The sequence below is a fragment of the Nothoprocta perdicaria genome, unplaced genomic scaffold, assembly GCF_003342845.1.
Source record: "Nothoprocta perdicaria isolate Ctin4 unplaced genomic scaffold, notPer1 scaffold_46, whole genome shotgun sequence".
NCBI classification, from domain to species: domain Eukaryota; kingdom Metazoa; phylum Chordata; class Aves; order Tinamiformes; family Tinamidae; genus Nothoprocta; species Nothoprocta perdicaria.
This window is the reverse complement of record NW_020455710.1, coordinates 2,741,738-2,763,578: the sequence shown is the minus strand read 5'-3', so window position 1 is coordinate 2,763,578 and position 21,841 is coordinate 2,741,738. Positions and strand designations below refer to the sequence as shown.

Below are 21,841 nucleotides of genomic sequence, written 5' to 3'. Positions count from 1 at the left end.
AAGTCCACAGTGGACACGCACAGTTTCACTTTAACTTATTTCTGCTTTCTGCTGCTAACTCCATCACTTACTTTACACGGAACTTAAAGCTTGAAACCAGTGAATAAGCTTGCTGACAGGGCAGCTTGTATAAATACCGTATTTACGAGAATAAAGATCCTGGTTAATATTAGGATTCTGAGTATTTCCCTCCAAGAGGGTATGTTCAATCTCACATCAACTATCCCAGCAGTGGGAAAGCGGAAAGTTTGAAAGGGGAAACTTACTTCATCCAAAGTTCCTTTCCTCGGTTGTGCAACCCAGGACTACCGGATTTAGGAGAATCTGGTCCAACAGAAACACCTTCTCACTCAAGTACAGTTGACAACAGCACCCAAACGTTCTGGAAATTAAGAAATACTTAATTTGGAAGGAAGCATGCTGCAAAGACAGGTTTGACAATAGTGTTGATTCTCAATGAACATAAAAATCACTTTAAGGAAGGGGGAAATACAGCATTTAGTAGGCTGATTTAGATACTCACATCAGATTTTAGCTTCAGGCTTGTAGTTCACAGAGCTGCTGCGTTAAAGGTTCCACCAAATACAGAAGATCACAAAATCTGCTGTGAACATATTAAAGGCCATATTAAAAGAGCTTTTGCCAGCTTTACAAAAAACACACATTAGACAACTGCAGTCTAGTGTTTACCTGTCATATCCTCTACGACAGAATCTGAATTACATTTAACTGGGAACAAGTTTCAATGTCTGCTATTCACCAGCCAGCACTCTGAGGAGCAGCACAATTCTTCTCAGTCCGTATTACCTGGACCATCTTCCTTTGCAATCTTAGAAAAGCACGGATTCCCATTTTAAACTCTGCTCCAGATAAAGCACAGATACAACCTGTAAAAGCTACTTGAAACATTAACCATTAACTAAACATCAATGCACATAACTTGGATATCACACATTCAGTTCCACCCCCAAGAAAGGAAAAATACAATTTCCATAATCTAGCCATGGACTTGGCAATTTATGTAGACCCAAAGGCCTGGGTTCCTAGCCACATTTGTAACAATCTGGCAAAGGAAGCACGTTAAGGTATATTTTAATAAGCAGAAGAACACGCTTACCCTAGATGCTGCTTGTGGCCTTTCTACATGCACAAAAAAAAATGACTGGACAACCATCATGGCAGATTTTATATTACTGAACTTTATGTACAAAAGCCAATTTCAAATAAAACATTTAATGTAAAAACAATGGTTCATTTAAACAACTGAACTTGTTTTGTTTTGTTTTTTACATCTACTGTACCATTCAAATGCTTTTTAACCAGCTTACATGATATCTTCAAAATCTCTCAAAGGTACATATAGAAAAGGCATCTTTATAAATAGAAAACAAAGGGATTTTTTCAGCTTTTATTATAAATTGACATGACATACAAAGTTTACTGGACAGAAGTAATTTCATTACTATTTTTTTTGGAGGATCACCAACTTTTTGTGCAAACAATGCTAGCCTTCTTTTAAGCATTAAGAGCATAACTGCTTAAGAAATGACATAAGCAATAATTCTAGAACTACATCTCCCCTAAAATAATCTATTTTTTTACATATGTGCACAGCTTTAGCAAATTAAAGCCAGAGAGAAATGCTCGATGTACTATCCAGAGGCATAATTAGAGTTTGCTAAAACTCAGAGCTGGCAAATTCAAGAAGTTTGTAACGAAAGCTGCAGTTTCCCTCTTTCCTATTTTTGTACACAAAATCAGTGACTAAGAACTTAATACTGGATGACAAATCACATCCACACCATTAGTTAAATAGTCTCACAGTTAAACACATTTTAAGGACCATCAAAATCAGTATTTACATTTTATAAATTTCTGAAGACACCATTAGAAAGCTTATATACCCCTTAAACAAATAGGGAACTGCATCTCATGGTGATGGAATGAAATAAAAAATTAAAAATACCTGTATTTACAGCAGCATTGTTCCTTTATAAATAAAGAATATGAAAAATGCAATATCTTAAGGATAATAAAAAATTGAGGTGATGTCACTCAACCACAGTGCTTGCTGGAATAAACCCTTCGGTGCTGATACTGTACCAGTAGTGAAACCACTTTCCATTGGAAAAAATCTGTAAACGTATGCATAAAATGTGTTAACAGCAGTGCAAAACTGCTCAAATATAGTTTAGTCAGCATCTTAGTATCTGTATTGAATACAATACATCACAGAATACTTGCATAAGAAGTGCAACACATTTTCTGGTCCAATTTTACAGTGCATTTTTCCCTCAAGAGTGGCATCTCAAAAGCCAAAGCTAAACCCACGGCCTGGACTTGCAGTCTGTGCTCAGGCGAAACAGCAGGCATGAACTTCAAAGGAAGTTAATCGACGAAATGCCTACGTGCTGGCGATGGACTCTCGGCTTTAGCATGGCACACGGCGATGCGCGGCCCCGGCAGAAGGGCCTTGCATCGAATAGTTTGTGAAGCTGTGTAGATGGGCATTCAAAATATAAAGGAGTTAATGTTCAAGTTTAAAATGGTACACTGGGTGATCGATACATCAGAATTATCCACGAAAACCAAACTGCTGGTAACCTCAAAAAAGCCAAGGTGGTACTTCACTGTGTCTGTAACATGAAAAGCCAAGATCTTTCCAAACAGGCACAAGACAAAGGAAGTGCTAAGTTTGCGAAATTTCATAATTTTAGTGTAAAACAAAAATTTAATTTGTAATTTACGATCAAATTGATAAATGATTTCAAATACAAGGATCAAGGTTAAATTTTAAATAGTGAGACGTTATTTTCACAAAAAGCTAACTGGAGAATTTCTAAATAAGAAAGGCATAAACTGTATCCCAACCCCTTTTCCCCGATATTCCACAACTTCATGGTAGGAAAAAACAGCCAGATACAGATGCAAAAATCTTAATATAAAAATTGTTTTACATATACTTAAATTATGTAAATTCCATAAAGTTCTTAAGACACTAATTACTAAAATTACAAAAAGATTTTCATATTGCTCTTCATGCTCAAACTCTTAGAATATTGTCGTTACATCACCAAAACTGATATACATGTAGTACTTGCATAATTAACTGAATAGAAACCCTGTTAAAACAATATCCTTGCTGAAATCATTTATTTCCATCCAGCAGTGCCTGTTTGGAATCTCTGCATTGTGTGTAATTCTTTATAGAGCTCATGCACCCTAGAATGTCACTTCAATGTTTGTCCGTTGAATGGCGTTTCCGTTTTGACTTCAGAGCTTCTGTTTCTTGCTCTGTTTTGTGACACCTGAGATGCTATCCATTTCCAAAATTCTCTCTCTCATGTTATTTTCACTGAATCCATTTGTCGTCCCACTTTGTTCTTCCGAAGATTCCTCATCTGTTGGGGAAGTCGATTCTCCTTTTTCTAACTTCTGCTGCATCTCCCGAAGCCTGGCCACAGCCTTGTCTATTGACATTATGCTGATGAGGTTAAAGTCATGCATGCTGACCAGATGTAGCATAAAGTTTCGACATAAGTTCTTCTTAATTATTTTCTGTCCATAGTTTTCAACAAACAGCATACAGGCATGATTCATTTGATTGTCAGCAATAAACCTGTCAAATCAAAAATCCATCGTTAGCGAATTAAACACTAGGAATAGAAGACACCCTACAACACCGTTTATCAATATAATTGCAGAAATTGTCTATCATGTAGTGTCAATATCTGCAGTGTTTTTGTTTTCAAAGACATAGAGCTACGTGCAAGATTTTTTTAAAATTAACAAATAAAAAGCATGTAACCAAATCATGCATTATGAACCTTTCCCACACAACAAGAATTAGGTGCTTGGCAATTTGCAGTACAGTCACCCAAATCTATACCATTTGTACCAAAGCTAAGTTTATAACAACATACCCGTGCTTCATAACGTGCAGATTCCATAATTTCATTACTTCTTTCTCTCCTTCGTTAACATCAGAAAATTCTTCAATTTGCTGGAGGGGAAACAATTGGAGCACAGGAGAGAAGGGAGAAACATCAGAATTTCACATCCAGTGACAAGTAGTGAAAACACACTTCTTTTCTGCTCATGCACTCTACACAGAAATCACTGCTTCTGAAGATTAAGGTACTGCAGTCAAAAGGGTCCGAACAAAGTCAGATCATGTAGAGATCTGTGATGACCAAATATTTTCCACATTATACACATACACTATATTCCTGTGACATTAGCATCTCCTCTTCTAATGAGGAACCACCACAGTGATGAAAAAAACTATGAGGACTGAGTTAAATTTACAACTAGAGACATACTTGAAGCATACACTTTGATTCCATGAATTTATATGAAACACTCTAGATGTTAGTGGCTCAGCTTCACAAAAGACTCTACTTATTCTCAAAGTGAAAGCACATACACCCTATTTTTCCCCACAGCAACTGCAGATCATATTTTAAAAACTAAAACCCATTTTAAAACTATCTTGTGTAAGTTGAATAATTACAGTAATGGTCTTCTCCCGGAGCCATTCAGGGTCTTTCTCATCCTCACTGTCTACTTCCATTTCTTGTGGACGGAGAGGTAAACATGTATCACTGTGAAAATATAACCGATTGTGTCCACTGCTGTATGTCCTTTGCTGTTCCACTTCTCCATCTTCAGATTCAAGAAATTCTGACATACTTGCTTTCGTACGTTTTGGCCTAGCAGAAAGGAAAAAGTAACTAGTTTCAGTCATCAAATACGCAAATACTAACTCTTGCTAGGAGTAGTAGTAGTAGCAGCAATAGGCTCTAATTAAAAAAAGTTGAAAAAAATTTATCATCAGTGAAACAGCCCATAAGAACAACACCACTATATCTTTTGGGTAACAGAAGTTGTAGGATAAAGCAGTCACAAAGGTACCTCATGAATAAATTCAACAGCTATAGAAAAAGCACAGGTGAAGAAATCATTCCTCACCACCACTTTATTTAATGAGGAACAGCTGCATTTTAATGACAGTGAAATTCAACACTGCTTACACACAGCTACAACTTAACAGATCCCCAGTTTATTTGGCCCCTATCACACAAGCATACACAGACTTTCTTTTAATTATACCTACCTGCATACAAGTATGTGTGTGATAGGAGTTCTTTTGACTGGTCCGTTGCGACTGAAGGCAAATCCAGGTTGGCGATGAATATCCTGAGGATTTCCTGCATAGGAGCCATCATAACACTCATTGATAGATACATCTATTCTAGCACCTTTTGGATGATACTGGAACAGATAATTGTAAATATATTTAGGAAAAAGTAAAGACTATTTCAGAAAGTTTAAATAAGTAACCTTTTAAGTTCCAAGTACCTAAAATACCACTCTATCAATTATTTCACACAACTCTAGATCCCTTTTACAACACTCAAATCATTTTTAGCCTCTAGAAGCCAATTACACTACTCAAGATGATGACTCAAAAGTAATTATTAATTAAAATACAGTACTAGCAGAAGATGGCAAACAGCTTGGAAACTGGAAGGAGTAAAGAAAAATCTTCCAAGCAGGGTAGAAGCAATTATTCTCAAACAAATAGAAAGGAATTTCATTCAGATTGTTAGGAGGACCTTATCAGCATAACTAAGTTACATATACTGGCTTCCTAAAACCTCTGAAGACTTCCAAACAAGTATAAATTACATTACTTGCTACATCACATAAAAAGAATAATTAATATCAAAGTATCAGCTATAATCAGAATTCATTGTCCAGGGGCTGGGGTGGTGAAAGAACTATTAAAAAAAGCCTACAAATTTTAATTACACACATAGTGTACAAACATTCATCTAACTGAATTCAAAGTAAGTTGCATTTAACCAGTTTGTAGATATAGCCCAAAGATTTAATAGACTAGTAATGAAGTCAATACATTACATAGTTTCTACTACAGATTTTATTATGTTTCATGCTAATGAACAATAAGATCACTTACAACATAATTAAAGATAAACCTGCTGTGACAGAGTTTCAGATGTTTGAGTAAACTATACAGTTTACGACAGTTCAGTGTGCACCATGGGCAATGTAAATCATCTCGAGCTTCAGTCTGTTGTCTTGTATTGTTGTTATAAAGAAACTGATGCAAACAAATAAAAAAAAAATTACCATTAAATACATCTAACTCATTAAACTTTCACTCATAAAACCAAGTTGGATACAACTTCAAGAAACCTCTACCATAAGTTCTTAGGAACATTAGATCAGCTCAGTGTTCTGAAACAATGGTATTTCAAGAATTTTTTCCCCACAAGAAAATTACCTGCCTCCCTCCAGGTGTCTAATTGGATATGTCTTTTGTATTTCAAAAGATGTGTCAGACATAGCCCCAGGAAGATTAATTTTCTAAAATACTTCCTGTAAGAAATATGTGGAACTGCTCTTATTATGTGAATCTGCCACCCCTTAAGGCATTCTCTGAGAATACAAGACAATTCTATGGACAAAAAGAAACTTGCACCCATCTTAGAAGAGATGAGAACATTTTACCTCCATGCAACGTTTACTTACAACTTCTCACCCCACCAACAGTTATTTTCAATACCTGGTAAAATATTCGCAATTTTTGTCGAGGTTCATTTAAAACATCTCTCTCTCTTCTTGTTTGAAGATCTGTTGGCAAGGATTCTTTCACAGCTAAAACAAAAGAAAACAACATAGACACACACACTCGTTTCTGCTTAGTATGATGTTAAAAAAAAAGCACACTGTGTTTCTTATCATACTACAGGAATTCTATGAAGGACATCCTCATTCTGGAGGGAATGGGCTACACTAATGGACTATGGCTCAGGCAGCTCTTCCTATCAGCAAGAAGGCTTGATGTTCCACTTCCTTCAAAATTTAGGGGTAACTAGATGGATCCCTGGTTTTGAAGAACCCTTCAGAACTTAAAAAGTGATTAGGTAAAAGGCAACATTTTCTCTCATCCATTTAATTGGTGGGTAGTTCTTTAGCTGTAGCTGAAAGCAGAGTATACAGATATCGACTTCAATATTGTCATAACTTTAATGCCATAACTCTTTTCAGCTTTTAAGCTTACCTTTTAGAAAGTAAATTATGGAATACATGAAGCCCATTCATTTTTATTTTTTCCATGTTTAAGACTACCTGAAGTTGTTGCACTGGTACATCAGGGATCTTATGGCACGGAAGAGCCAAGCAGATTACTATTCAGTATTCAATGAAGCCTGCTTACCTATAGTTTGAGTAGGTTTAACAGAATTGGGTTTATTTTCTTGAGGGAGGCTTTCAGAATTTCGTGTTGCTAGAGGCTTAGCTATAGGAGCCGTAGATTTATCATTTGTATCTCCTGTCCAGCGAAGAGTAAACTGAAGTGTAGGTCCCTGAGAAAATGTTTCAAATGGAGGCAACCTCTGGAAAAAAATAGACACGGTAGTATTCACACCTTCCTGTGTACAAAAGAACATCATGCAAAAATATTCACAAAAAGGGAATGGACATATTTTAATCACCTAGATTAAGAAAGCTTGTGTTTTCAATATCTACACTGAGATACAGACATACACACACATAAAAAAGCTATATGACTTCCTGTACATTACTGACCAAGTCTTGGATTCCCCTATAATTTCTGCTTCTAGAATTTGTTGCTTTTTGTCTGGCAGGTATTTGCTATAATTTTGATTTATTTTCTGAAAGAGAAATTCAGAAGGTATTAACAGCAACAACTGCAATACCTAGAGTAGCTTTTAACATTTCCTTGAATAACAGTCTGATGGGGTCAAAGCTTTACTAAACAAGAGCTAAAACCAAAACATGTTTTGAAAGAATAGTAGCATTTCTTGTTTAATCCATTTTCAAAGGAACAGCTGCTGCATTTTGAATTTATATTCCACCTTAATTGAGACTATTTTAAGTGAAGACAAGTCCTTCAGCTAATAAAGCAGTCCTTACCTTTCCATCAAGTATAGTTTCCCATGTTGCTCTCTTCTTGCTAATGGGACACTCTTCCATTTCCTGCATGGCCACTTCATATTCCCCATCTAGAAGCTGCAAGCGTCTGTCAACACAAAGCAGGTATTATGAGTAAAGAAGCTCATTTTTATTTTTATTGTTTGCCTATTAAAATGCAGGCTATATTTCAGTATTTCTACAAAATATTTCACATGAACTTTCATAAAATTAAATACAGTTTTTCAGGTAAATTTATTTGGTAACTGAGCTAAAGTCTCTAGATAAACACCATTCATAAAGAAAAAGGTTTTATTGACAAACTTTAATTCAAATCCTCACCCAAATAAATCCAAAAGTAAGCCAATCTTAACAATTATTTCTATTAAGGGAAATCTTGAAGTGAATATATAAAATCTTTCCTTAAAAGCCCTACTCTAAATAAAACATTTCTAAAAGTCTATTTGGATAAATAAGCACTTTGTCAGAACCTTGCTATCGGGCTATTTTAAACAGCTTTTTCCTGAATCTATATTTTTTGTTATCAAAGAACTGATCTAGATATCTACCCTCTACCTGTGTTTCAGATTTCCTACAGAGAACACTTACATTCATATGCTGCACTTCCTTCTAAGAAGGACAAACAGACTGTTTCTCATCATTAAGTACCAAGATTTTGGTTGTTATTGCTATCATCTCTCCCAGGACAAACAATACCATATCCCCTTACCAGGAAATGGTGTGCTACTTTGCTACTTATCTTCTGCATTATCAGGATTGCTCTAAGCTACAGCTACACGCAAGTTGCCCCTATCCCATCTTCTTGGTACATTAACTAATGTTGAGGTAACAAATATAAAAATATTTAAAAACACACTTAAACTACTTGACAGAGTAAGCTTATGATTTTGTTTGTTTAAACATTGTTATATAACATGTTTTGTTTTATTGAAATAACTAGCATTATATTATGCTATCAAATAAAAATGTAAGTAGCAGTCATACTTTAGGTTGTTAGTATTAAGTTTAATACTAAACAGATTCCTACGAATTAAAAGAAATACTGTTTATTTTGGATAATATTACCTGTTTTTATCAAATACAGTCATTTGTGCTACAAACGTCTTCTCCCCATCTTCACGATTTGAAGAGTTTCTTTTTCTTCTAGCTGGAAGTTCCTCATTGACATCTGTATATAACAAATATTGCATTCTATTATATAGACAAATTCAAATGCAGTGCAGATTAAGACAAATGTATATAAGACTACAAGGTAAAACCATGTTTAAAGATTGAAGTTACCAATATTTTCATTAGTTTCACCATTGATCAGTCCATTAAATTCTCTCCTTCCTGGGCGAGTTACTCTGAATAACAACGAGTAAGACTTCACCATATGGCTGTTGCTTGGTTCAAATTCATTGCTGGAAACTGCAAGTGATGGGAAGTTGCCTGGTTTTATTTGGCTGAGGTCTGGGTTTAAAGGCACCTGCTTTTTACCTGTAGGAACCTGTCTTATCGGACAACTGACATCCTGCAGAAAAATAAAAGAGCTATAGCTTAGTTTTTTTAGAATACAAAATATATAAATATAACACTTAATGTCTATAATTTATTAACTGCACTTGTTGCTCTTTTTGAAAATAAGCCTTCTAACAGATTTTTTTTTAATGACATTTGGAAAGTCACTAATGCTAACTTAATTCTGTTTACCAACAGAAATCAAACGTTTTTGTTATATATTCCAAGGGTTTCCTATCTTCTCCATCCAATATTACAAAGTGCTCTTACGAGCTTTCTGAGAGATAGAGAACCACTTACCTAGTATCTATTATATACAGTATCTTTCAAATAGATCATGGAACACTGTGTAATATTGGAAAAATAAGGCATTAAAGGCTAAGTATGAAATTTGCAGCAAAACACATTTAAAATAACCATGAGCAGCTCCTGCTTTTATCATATTTGTCCATACCACAGCAAGACAAAACAAAATTCACTAGATTCACTAGAAACATTAACTCTTAAAAAAAAAATCACATCACAACAGCTTGCCGTGAAAAAAATATATGAAATTGTGAATGTAAATCTTTTTTTTTTCCCTCTGCTCCATAAAATTACAACCTGCATTACTGAATCTTCTATTTTTCCTCACCAGCGAGGATAATTTTCCCCACCGGTGTGAAACAAACATGGCTAAAGTTGCAAGCAAATTCAAAGATGCTTAAAGAAAAAAAAAAAGTTTGAGTAATAATATCTAAAAACTGCAATAACTGAGATGATCAGAATGAAAACATAGGTACAGAAAAAAAGAAAAAAGAACATTCTAGTGACTGGGGAACTCAAAACAATGACTATTTTCCTTTTTACTTCGAAAATCTAAAAAGACAGACTATTATCTGAATTTGTGTGTGCCTACTTAAGCCTTTAGACATTAAAACAGGATTAACAGATTAATTATAAATAATGTTTTGGCTTAATAATAGGATATAAAAAACGGAGTGAAAACAGTTGACTGAAATTTGCAATGGGTATGACTTAAAAGAAAGTAAAATTTAATTAGAGTTGAATATTTTTGTAAAAAACATTCCAGTTAATTCTCAGGTAAGCAAGACTAATACATATTTTCGAAGAATCCCTTAGCTACTCAATAGAAAACAACCTGCACTGTTTAAATGTAAATAAATTTCAGGGCTAAATTAGTCTTTCAGCATCATCTCACTGCTAGTTTCTACTAGGCGAATATTAAATAGATGTTCCAGAATCAAGTAGAATTTTTGCTTTAATGTACGTATTAGTAATTTGCAAAATCACTTTACCTTTCGCTTCTTGTGGCAAACTTTCACAAGCAGTACTTCCAAGGTTACAGAATTTTGTTCATTCTCTGAGTTTTGCAATGGCTTATCTAAACAGAAAAAAAATATATAATTTCCAAAAAGATAAAAGTCTAGGCAATGCTGTAAATCCATCTGAAATAACTTTAACTGTATTCACGTTCAGACACAAATTTTGAAAATATATTTAATACGCATCAGCATACACTTTTTTGACACCTTTTTTCTAAGCTTCTCTATTCTTAGCAGCAGCTACCCAAGATGCCCTTATATCTCTTGCAGTTTTCCCAGCTAAAGCACTATGGGCAACATATAATATGAAATTCCTAAGAACAGAAACAAGATGAGTATCAGTGAGACCAGCAGTATTTTAAAGATCCTTATACTTCTGAAATTTCAACCAAGAACTATGAAGAACTTTCTCAGAACAAAACTAGAGTTCAATACAGCAATCATCCTAAAATGTGGACATCTACAACTGTAACTTTTATACTTCTTACTGAACAGATCTAGTTAAGCACAAAATACTTTCAGGGAACATGACAGCTTCCAGATCAGAGCACAGAATCTGTTACATGACTTCAAGTGCTTTTTAAATCCAAAGACTTAAGACTTCATTCAGGATATTTTTAACTGAAAGATGAGAAACTCCAATTTATTTAAATAAACAGCTAAGTTTGTTTTCAGGGAAGTAAAAAGTAAATTTACTCATGGCTGCACAGCATAAAGGTATTTGCTGCTTTAATTAAAGGAATAGAGCCCTACATTCTCGACTTGATAGTCCAGTATTGAGATTCTAAGAGGTAATGCTGAATGTCATGCATAAAGACACACTCGAACTGCAAGTCATTGTTACATATACTAAAATGCACTAATACAAACCACTTTTATAAAACCTGTCATGGACTTTGTCTTATTTCTAGGTCAAAATCACTGTGTTTTGACTAAGTCCTGGAAGGCTTATTTGCTGAACATTACAAATGTGCTAAAGCATATCTGAAATTTGTACAGTGCAAAGCTACAGAAGTTTCAGCTGTTGATAGTAAAATTTGAAGTACTATAATTAATGGACAATGGAGCATAAAAAAATGCATCTAGAGAGCAGAGTTTATAACAGACTAGTTAAATATTCCCCTCACAACCTCTACTAATTTCAAAAGTGCTCTATAAAGCAATATGATGAATGAATTTTGCAAACGTACCATTTTTATGGAAGAAACCAGTAAACGTGAGTTGCAAATGAGCAGACAAACTAAACAGAAAAAAAAGAAATTATGTATTAGAATAAGCAAGTATTTTGCTCTTCACAGCAGACATGCTATGTCCTAATTTTCAGGACAGATCTACAATGAAAGGAAGAACCACAGTGAGGAAGCCCATCCTCTAACTGTTTGGAAACAGTCAAGATACAGCAGCCATAAGATTGCAACAGACACAGTCATAGATGGGTCTTTTCCTTACAAATCAGATGATTCTTTTTCTCTTATCCATGACTTGAGACAGAAAAAAAAGTAGAGGTTTTTGCACAACAGTAGAAGCACACTATCTGAAGCGTGCACAGGGTATCTTGCCTCAATGGACAGGCAAATATTTCCTGGACAGGCATCAGGATCAGAGACATTTTGATGAAGTTTTCCAGTATTTCAGACTAAAGCATGAACTTGGCATTGAAGTCTTAGTCCAAGTATTTGAAGTGCAGTAAGCAGAATCTCTACAGTGATAAGACGGCCTTAAAAATCATTTACTAGTCACATCTAGTCCATATCAACCTTAACGTATGCAATCAAAATACTAAAGTTACCTAGTTACCTACTAGTTTCAGAGTCCTGAAGTTTCTAGCTTTGATTATTCTCTTCCCTATAAACATATTTTAATTCAATTCGTTAAATATAGAATGCATTTTAGTTACTCAAATATTTGTAACAGATCACATGCTAAGTCACTTATCAACTTACTTGTATGGTATTGAATGTTGTTAATGATTAGAGATTTAATACCAAATCAAATTAACTTATGAATTTACAATAGCCATAAAATGCTGTGAGAACAATCCATCAAAATTTAAGTACTAGAACTCTTAAATTCTATGATTATTATGGAAAAAAATAGTGGAACAAAAAAAATAACTACACTGAAATTACTATACACACTTACAGTTGCTAAGGCTATGAAAATGCTTGATAGCAGGATTGATGTTCACATTTCTCAAGTGTTTACAATAATAACTATATTCTTTTACTTTAATTCACACATCTGATTTTTTTTTTTTTTTTTTAATAGACACCAAGCTGTCTATTGACCCATCAACAATCATTTTATCAACTTACGAACCTTGGTTCATTTATAGCCTTTGATCACCATAGTACAATCAAAGTATTTGATTGATCTTTCTTCCAATTCCATGAGACAAAAAAACTCCATGCAAAAAACCTCAACGCATATATGCCTAAGGAGAGGTAATTTGATACTACTTTTATTTTTAAGACTACAAATAACAATATTTGAAAATTTATAGGGCTTTTTTCTACCTTAATTCATCTATTTGCCAGCACTATGCAAATAGCTGTCTTAGATTCATTTAAATTTGAAATTATTATACCCCCCAAAGAAAGGGGGAAATAAAAATAGCAGTCCTCTGCACATAACATCAATAAGATGCATCTCACCTCACTTGAGTATTTCTTATATCTTTTTTTTTTCCTATTATTACAAGCACAGAGTAGGATGAAAATGAAGTGAAATGGATTACAGGCAATTTCACATTCCAGTTGAGCTTTGACTCTTGCCAAATACAATACTGCAAACTCAGCAAGAGTTTACATCCCAAATACTTTTTTTTGAAGCGGAATGGGAAGACCCAGTAAAAATACCAGCTTTTTCCCACACTGTGTGTTATACGATTTAGGAAAGTAAATTAGTGAGGAAAAAAACTTTGATGAAGAAACCAATTGGTTCATCTGTAATTATAATTTAAAATTTAGCATTTAGAGAATAAGCATTTTTTTCCAAAATAACAATTCCACACAAGTTTTAAGTACAAAAATTCAAAAAATGTATCCCATCATTGCTTTTCTTCAAGTTTAAGTGATTAGCTCGCATAGATAAAGTTCTGTAAGCAACTCTTCAAAAGACAGAACTTTGCCTTTTTCTCACGTTCCTGTTGATTCAACATTCACCTATGCTCTTTCATACATACATATATATGCAGAATAATACCTGTGAGATTCTTGTTCTCCTTTCATTTTCTCTACTTTTGATAACATGTCATCTACTTTGAATGTTTTCCTGTGAGAAAAAGAGCAGAAAGAATAGCTTCACATAATAAGAAAATTGATTCAGTCCAAATTTGATTCACTTGATTTTCTACCTATAACTGTCTACATACAGTCTTAGACTTCGAGCCACAAAGGATCCTTTTTATACCTTTTTGAAGGGTCAGTAGTGCAACTGTGTCATAGAAATGCAACTACAATGCAGCTTTTCAAACAGTGTCAAAATACCCTTATTAGAATTAGAACTTTCAGAAGAAATCCTTCTGTTTAAGAAGTGCCATTTAACAGCATCACATTCAAATTGCTATAAACATATCTAGCATTTCAGTTTTGCTCAGAGATTTTAGTGGCACTTATGACAACTACACAGGTACAATTTAGCTCTCCGATTATTGGAAAAGGCTTCTTTCTCCACAAAGTTACATTAAATGGACACAAAACAAATAACCATGTACTTAGAAGTCACTCGCTAAACGCATTCACGTAAAACACTGAGGGGGAAAATCATGACTGTAATGTAGTAGAGAATAATCATTTCCTATAATTTCTCTCAATAAATCCATCAATAACAGTATGTCCATGCTCATACATTCAGCCTCTTCTATTACATAAGCCCAATATGATTAAACATACACTGCTAAATAAAGTTCACTCACAAACAGATGATATTCAGTAGTTTCCAGAACAGTTTTCAATTTCTATTTAAAGGAAAATTAATATTTGGCCCTAAATGCATTCCCCCTCTTTCCCCTGCCCAAAAGCATAAGCTAGAGAGCGCAACATTCTTGCTTCATATCTTATTCTCTGAAGAAATGTAATAATAATGAGAGCACACAGGCTGTTGCCAAATACTGTATTTCTCACAAAAACAAGAGGTACACTGTCTGCATCCATAAATCTCCTAAGGGAACTCAGGCTGCGACCTCATGCATTGTTTACATTCAGCATCTAATACAGCCAAATAATTTAACTACAATTCACCAATGGCCAAGCAGTAGCACTGAGCAAGAAGCACAAGTAGAGGGTTGTAGGCAGGTAACAAGAAGAGCAACTACATTTTGTGAAGGAAGCAATTGCTGACCCAAAGCTGTGCTTAGCCGAAAGCTCAATATAGATGGCAGATTCATGAACTGACTCATCTCCACAAAAAAAAAAAGAGATTATAAAAATGAACTCCACATTGCTCAGCTTTACAGCAAGGCATGTTAAAAATTACAGAATTTGTTGAAAGTCATGGATTCTAAGGTTAAAAAGAAAAAGTAGTTTTGACATGCACCTTGCTTAAGCTCATCAAAATTAGCTACAGCTCTACAGAACAGCAAGCAGCACCCCGATCTTTGCAAGGCTACTGGGGGATCCAACCAAGTCACTAACTGGAGCTAGACTAGAAAACTGGGTTCAGACTAGAGAATTGCTTAAAACACAGTTTTAGAGAAAAATTCTGCAATGACCTTGAACATAAGCTTGAAAGATGGTTTGTAGACAGTTTCCAAATAGGGAACAGTTTAATGATCTTTGATAAGGTATACTAATATCTGAGATGGCTTGTATTTAGCATCTGTGAGTAATACTGATACCACAAGAACAATGATTCAACCTTTCCAAATGCCAAGACAAGAAAAAGCCCTCCTAAAAATCTTTTGGAACAAATATAAACAAAAAACAGTAAATCACATGTGTTGCATTTGTTTAAATTTATAAGGAAAACAATAAATAGGGAAATTCCTTTAAACTAAATTAGTATTTGTATGTCATCATATTCCCAAGCCAGTCAAATAGAACTTAATCATCCTTAGTACCTAAGATTTTAAAACAGCATTTACTGGTGCTACGAGTATTCATCTTGCATTCCGTTCTCCACCCACTCTTATTCCAGTCAAGCACAGTAATAACTAACACAGTATTGAAAGTCATATCATAGCATGCCACTCTGCCAATAATTAAATATACATATATATATATATTCCTTTATTTGAACTCTTCATGGGCAGTTTTGTAAACAGGGTTATTATCTGTTCTCAACTCCATCATTATCGATTCTCATTGGAATCACTTTAGCAAAGCATATCACTCAAAAAAAATTTGCAATACTTAAAAAAACAGTATCAGATTGGACTATTAGCCCAAGTTGACACATGTCCATTAACTTATTACATATTAATATTTCTCTATATTTTAAACAACTTGGTCATTACAAATATTCTCCATATAAAACATATAGACTAACATCAATGGATACTTTCTTGTTAAATTCCAATTTTATCACCTCCAAGTGATAAATTTGTCTGTCAATTTTTCCAAACTACAGCAGAGTTAAAAGATGTGGAACCATAATACACTACATGTAATAGTTAAGTTGTATCAAGCTTGGAAATTTTTTTTTGTTTTACATACAAGACTGTTAACTTAAATGGCAGTCAACACAATGAACAACAATTTAAAAAGGGCAAAATTTAAAAGTCTAAAGAGGGAAAACAAATAATATCCACATACTGTAACTGTCTATATATGTATAGTAAGGATGCATTTTCAAGATATACTCATTTGAAAATAAAACATCGCTAACATTTTTACTCTTCTCAAGTTTTCCAAATATAAACCTCAGCAAGATTTCTAACACCAATTTGTGTTTTTTTTTCCCCCTCTTTTAAAGCCTCTTGTTCACCAAAATGACAGGACCATATGTTAACTACTTCTACTTAATGAATGGCAATATTGAAAGGCAAATACAGCCTTGTGCACTTTAGAAAGAGTTTGTCAGTATAGACCTGCTGGCAACAATCTCACTAACCTTCCGTAGAAATTAAACTAGAATTGTTTTGCCACGAGACCTTCAATCAGTGTCATTACTAGATCCAAATAAAACTATCCCTAAGTCACAGCTTTCATCAATTTAACTGGACTGCTGAGAAAGAAGGCCATAAGATTAACATAAGAGTATGGAAAGATTTGGCTGGTGGTGGGGCACATAAGAACACACAGACTACTGATTTGTCTCTTTTTTTTCCCCCCTTTTCTTTTTCTCCACCCCACAGGAAACACTCAGGAAACTAAACTAGCTTGCTTCTGCTGCATTACTCTGTTTTTATAAAGACAGTATGCTTTACTTCATTCTTCCTACATCTAATTACCAAATTGATTTCAATAAGCCAATATTTTCTGAAAACTAGTGAGTGAAACGAACATTAATCTGTCCGTTATGGATCAAAACACTGTCTAAAATAAAACCATCATTCTAAACCAGAGAATTATGGACATTAGTAAAAAATCAATATGTTGCAAAGAGATACTAAGCATTACTTGGGCAGCTGAGGAACAGGAATTTGGAACAGTGGACAACACAATGTACATGCAAAGTACCAGTTGTTTCCCACAGCAACTACAGGAGACATTCAAAGAAACAGAACAATACTCAGAACATATGCATATCATCCAACTGTAATTTAGTGCAAATAATAAGCAGGAACCTACTCTTGTTGCACAATTTGAAAAATACATATATATTATTCCATACACCTAGGTGATTTAAAAAAAAAAAAAGTCCTAAACATTAGTTCTTAAAATCAGACTCTACCCTGCTTTAAAATAAATACAAAATTCACTTCAGATAATGTTGTAAGAAGAAAATAGGCAGCAACTGCAAGTTAAAAAAAATCTAGTCAAAAGTTAGGATACATTCAAGACACATCAAGAAACAAAGTATTTCTTGTACAATTTTAAGACTAAGGTGGCAGTAACATTTACAACTAACAACACCTTATTCCAAAATGGCAAGAATAGTACTCTAAATATTAAGCAAGAGATGCAAGAACACCAAATGGAGCCTATTTGATTTAAACAGAAGTTCACAAGTTATTGCTCAACAAATAATCCAAAAGTTATCTTCCTTTCATATAAATAAGTTTAAAATTTTAATTGCCTGGATACTCAATTTTTATTGCTTTTCCTTAAACATTCATGATTAAGCATTTCAGCCCCACCGCAACTAATAGTCCCCTACAGTTGTATCAAGCACTTTTCAACCCACAGTATTTATGTATTTTATACTCAATTAACATGCAGTCATAGCACCCTCAGAGGAGTTGGATGACTGCTTTGCAACATCAAAACTGAAGCCTATTTCTCAGATGTATCCAGTTCAAAGCAAAGAGCAGGCCACTCCACTATTTTCTGGACTTCTACTACTTAGCTATTATTTTAGAATTACTTTTCAAAAAAGTAATTTTACCTTTTGATATTTGTTCGGGAGTTTCTATGGGACATGTAAGTGAGAGTTCTGTGCAAAAATATTGGCTGCAGAAAGAGAAATAATAAAAAAAAGTTAATATGCTTTAAAGTTTCCTACGAGCCTAAAGTAAAAGCATGATAAAGACCAATTACTTACTGCTATGAGATTCCGGGTACGTAGAAATCTATATATCTGTGTTGGTTCTGAGAAAAAGAAATATATGTTACCTAACATACCTTACACCTATAGATAAACAGTTTTAGAACGATGAAAAAGTATGCAATTTAACATGTTATTTTTTCTTCAATAACTACTGAAGTCGCAGCTTAAATGAAACATCATGAAGTGTAAGCAAGCGTCAGTTAACAAGTCAAAGGTTACTCCACCTACTGTATAACATGAAGCAACTTCTTGTTTAAGCTACCATAAATCAGCATCACAACTCAGACAGCTATGACTGCTCTTGTTTTCCATCGAATAAGAGATTCCTCTGAGCCTTAAAGTCATAAAAAAAGGCAGAAAAAAGCTGAACACACTACAATTTATTGTTGAACAGATAAGCTTTCTTCCCCTAAATAAGGAACAATGTGTCAGATATGATACCAAAATAGTATACCAAATTTATATAGTCAATTTTGTATATGATTGTTTTATGCTTCTAGAAAATACCAAGGTCATCGACAAGCACAAGATACACCAGGGTGTGTCAATTACCTATGGCACATTACAGATGATCATTTTAAGCTAGGAAAGTTATTACCTAGAACATTTTACATTAATAGGATCCATTTATTCTGGTAAAGTAACTATTGTTCGAAATAGCAAACAGTTCGTTGGAAGATGATAGATCTGTGATCAATACTAACATGAAAGAACAGCATCATTTGAAACAGGTACAGCACGAAGTTCAAAAAAGAAAAGCAAGATTTGACCACAGAAAAAAAAAAAGAACCTTCCATTTAGTTTTAAATTAAGTGAAATCAGTATAAAAAAAGTTTAGCTCTAGATTGGTTTCTATCCACCAAAAACTTTAATCTGAATAAAAACACACTATTCTTAAACTAAGAGTCTTCTTAATTAGACAATGTCAGCTTGGGAAAAGCTTGATAAAAGACACCAAGGAAGAGCAGGAGACCAAGCACAGAGAATGCTGAGTTCCCCTATTGAGGCTGTCAGCACTGTCTCCTCTTCCCCAAAGAGAAACTAATCAACTAGTTATTTTGTTAGAAACAGTTTATTTTTATATTTCTGTAAAACATTTATTTTAAATTACTGGAAATTATATTGTTATTTGTGGAATCCTGAAATCAGAAATGAACAAGGACTGCATTTTAAACTCCTTCATCCCTTGTAAAGAATTCAGTCTTATTTCTACACTTAAAAATGTATTGGTAGAGAGGTGCTGTCTTTTTCAAGAGAAGGAGATGGTAAATGATCTTAGTCATTAAACAGTGTTGAAAACAATAAAATTCTGCTTAACACAAATTAAGAATTACAATAATACAATTTGTACATTTGAAATCAAGGAAGAAAACTTTGAAAATACTAAGATGTGAACTTGTAAAGCAACACTTCAGGTATTTCAGTCTGCAAAAATCATGGCATACTGATAACTTAGAAATATAAGAAAGCATTAAATATGCTCTTAAGCATGCAATATGTAATTTAAAGACAGTGCACTTCTGCTTTGCACTTCAGCTTCCCTGAGCAGAAAAATTCTACAATACATTTTTACTTGCCGACAGACCTTCACATGCCCATATTACTCAGTTAAAAAAATACATTTTTAATCTTTTTTTCCCCTACTGTATGACCTTGAAAAGGGACAAAACCACTCAAGAAGAATGTGATTCAATTTTACATGTGCTAAGATTTCTTAACCCCGCATTTACTCATTGCCATTTGCTCACATCTCCGGACTCCAACGTGAGCTCGCAGGGATGAATTTTCACCCCAACTTTTTCCCCATCTTGAGATGGGGGAGAGACTCCCCCCTACACCGCATCTCCGACACCCCACACTACAGCACCGAGTAAAGCTCTTAATGGTCCCGTTTATCCCTTGATCTATTTGCAGGAGGGCATTTATTGATCACATCACTCTGTTAACATGACTAAGAGTCAAAAAAAAAAAAAAAAAAAGTCGGCGTCATTAAAGACCTGACACAGCACCCAAAACTCCAGCACGTTATCGATGCTGTCTCTGCCCACAGCACACGGGTGCGGCGGTGACAGCACCAGTGCCACACCTGGACCATACATTTAGCCGTCTTTTTAACAGGGCTTTTGAGATTCCCCGCAGACCTGTCCTTTGCTCGGGGGCCGCCTGGGACAAGGGGACTTTATCACCACTCAGCGCTTTGGAGCCAGATTTCCGCAAACAACTTTGCGGAGCGCCCGGGACGGGGGATCCTCCCGGGGGCTGCAAGTGCCACGGGGCGACGCGTGGGCCGGTGCCGAGGCGAGACCCCAGCGAGGGGCACAAGCGGAGCAGACAAAGAGGGAGCGGGTCCAGCCCAGCGCTCGTCGCACCCGTGCCCCGAGGGGGCCCCGGGGAGGCGGCGGGCGGGGAGCGGCGCGAGGCGGGAGGGGATGCGGGGAGGGGAGGGAGCCCGCGGCCAAGTTCAGGGGCCGGCGGGAGGCGCCCGCCCCGGGGGCCCCCGGCCCCGCTTCCGCCCGCGCCCGGGCCGTGTTTACCCCCGGAAGCCCCCGCGCTGCGCGGCCCTCCCCTGCGGCGCCTCCCGCCCTTTCTGCGGCGGCCCCGGCCGGGCCGGGCCGGCGCTTCCCCCGCCGCCGGCCGCGCACTCACTCTCGAAGGCCTGAAGAAAGAGCTCGTGGTCGGCCTGGATCTGCTCCATCTTCGGCTTCTTCACGGGGGGGAGCGCCGCCGCTGCCGCCGCCGCCGCCGAGGAGGCCGAGGAGCCGCCCGAGTAGCCGCTTCCTCCGCCACCGCCGCCGCCTCCCGCCGCGCCGCCCGATTTACCGCCCGGCGCCGCCGCCGCCGCCGAGCCCCCGAACCCGCCGCCGCCGCCTCCACCTCCGCCGCCTCCTCCTCCTCCTCCTCCGGCGGCGCCGCCGGCGGAGCCCGAGCTGGGCCCCGCGCCGCCTCCGTGCTTCTGCGGAGCCATGGCCGGGCCCGGAGGGGGGCCGCGGCGGGACGGAGACCGAGCGGGGAGGAAGGGGGCGGCCGGGGCGGGTGGGCGAGGAGGGGGAGGGGACGCGCCGCGCTCCAACTCCTCTAAGTCTCCTCCGCTCCGCTCTCCTCAGCGCCGCGGCCAGCCGAACCCGACGACGGCGACGCGCCCGCCTCCGCCGCACGCCCATTGGCGGCGGAGATGGCGCCGCAGCGCCGCATTGGCCGCCGGCGGCCCCGCCCCAGCGTGACGCACGGATGGTTCTGGAAGAGTTTGGTTGGTCGGTGCGCTTCAGCGCTTGGCGCTTCTCCCCTCCCCCTCCTTTGAACTGAATTCGCGGGAAAGGGGCCGCTCGCCCCGCGGCGCGGGGCATCATGGGTAGGGCCGCCCGCCCGCGCCGCGCGCCGTCCGG

At 36.8% G+C, this 21,841-nt stretch overlaps 1 protein-coding gene across 1 annotated transcript; it reads right to left on the bottom strand.

The window, feature by feature from the left end:
• Positions 1-1,511: 1,511 nt before the first annotated feature.
• On the bottom strand, positions 1,512-21,423 carry SUZ12 (SUZ12, polycomb repressive complex 2 subunit). The gene is made up of 16 exons (XM_026046886.1): positions 21,105-21,423; positions 18,453-18,499; positions 18,297-18,361; positions 14,013-14,081; positions 11,999-12,048; positions 10,782-10,867; positions 9,265-9,496; positions 9,049-9,151; positions 7,966-8,071; positions 7,247-7,424; positions 6,593-6,684; positions 5,984-6,127; positions 5,117-5,274; positions 4,514-4,712; positions 3,924-4,003; positions 1,512-3,619 (listed from the first exon to the last, which is right to left on the bottom strand). Exons 1-16 carry the CDS (start codon positions 21,421-21,423, stop codon positions 3,274-3,276), a joined length of 2,274 nt encoding a protein of 757 aa, XP_025902671.1. The 3' UTR covers positions 1,512-3,273.
• Positions 21,424-21,841: the final 418 nt, after the last annotated feature.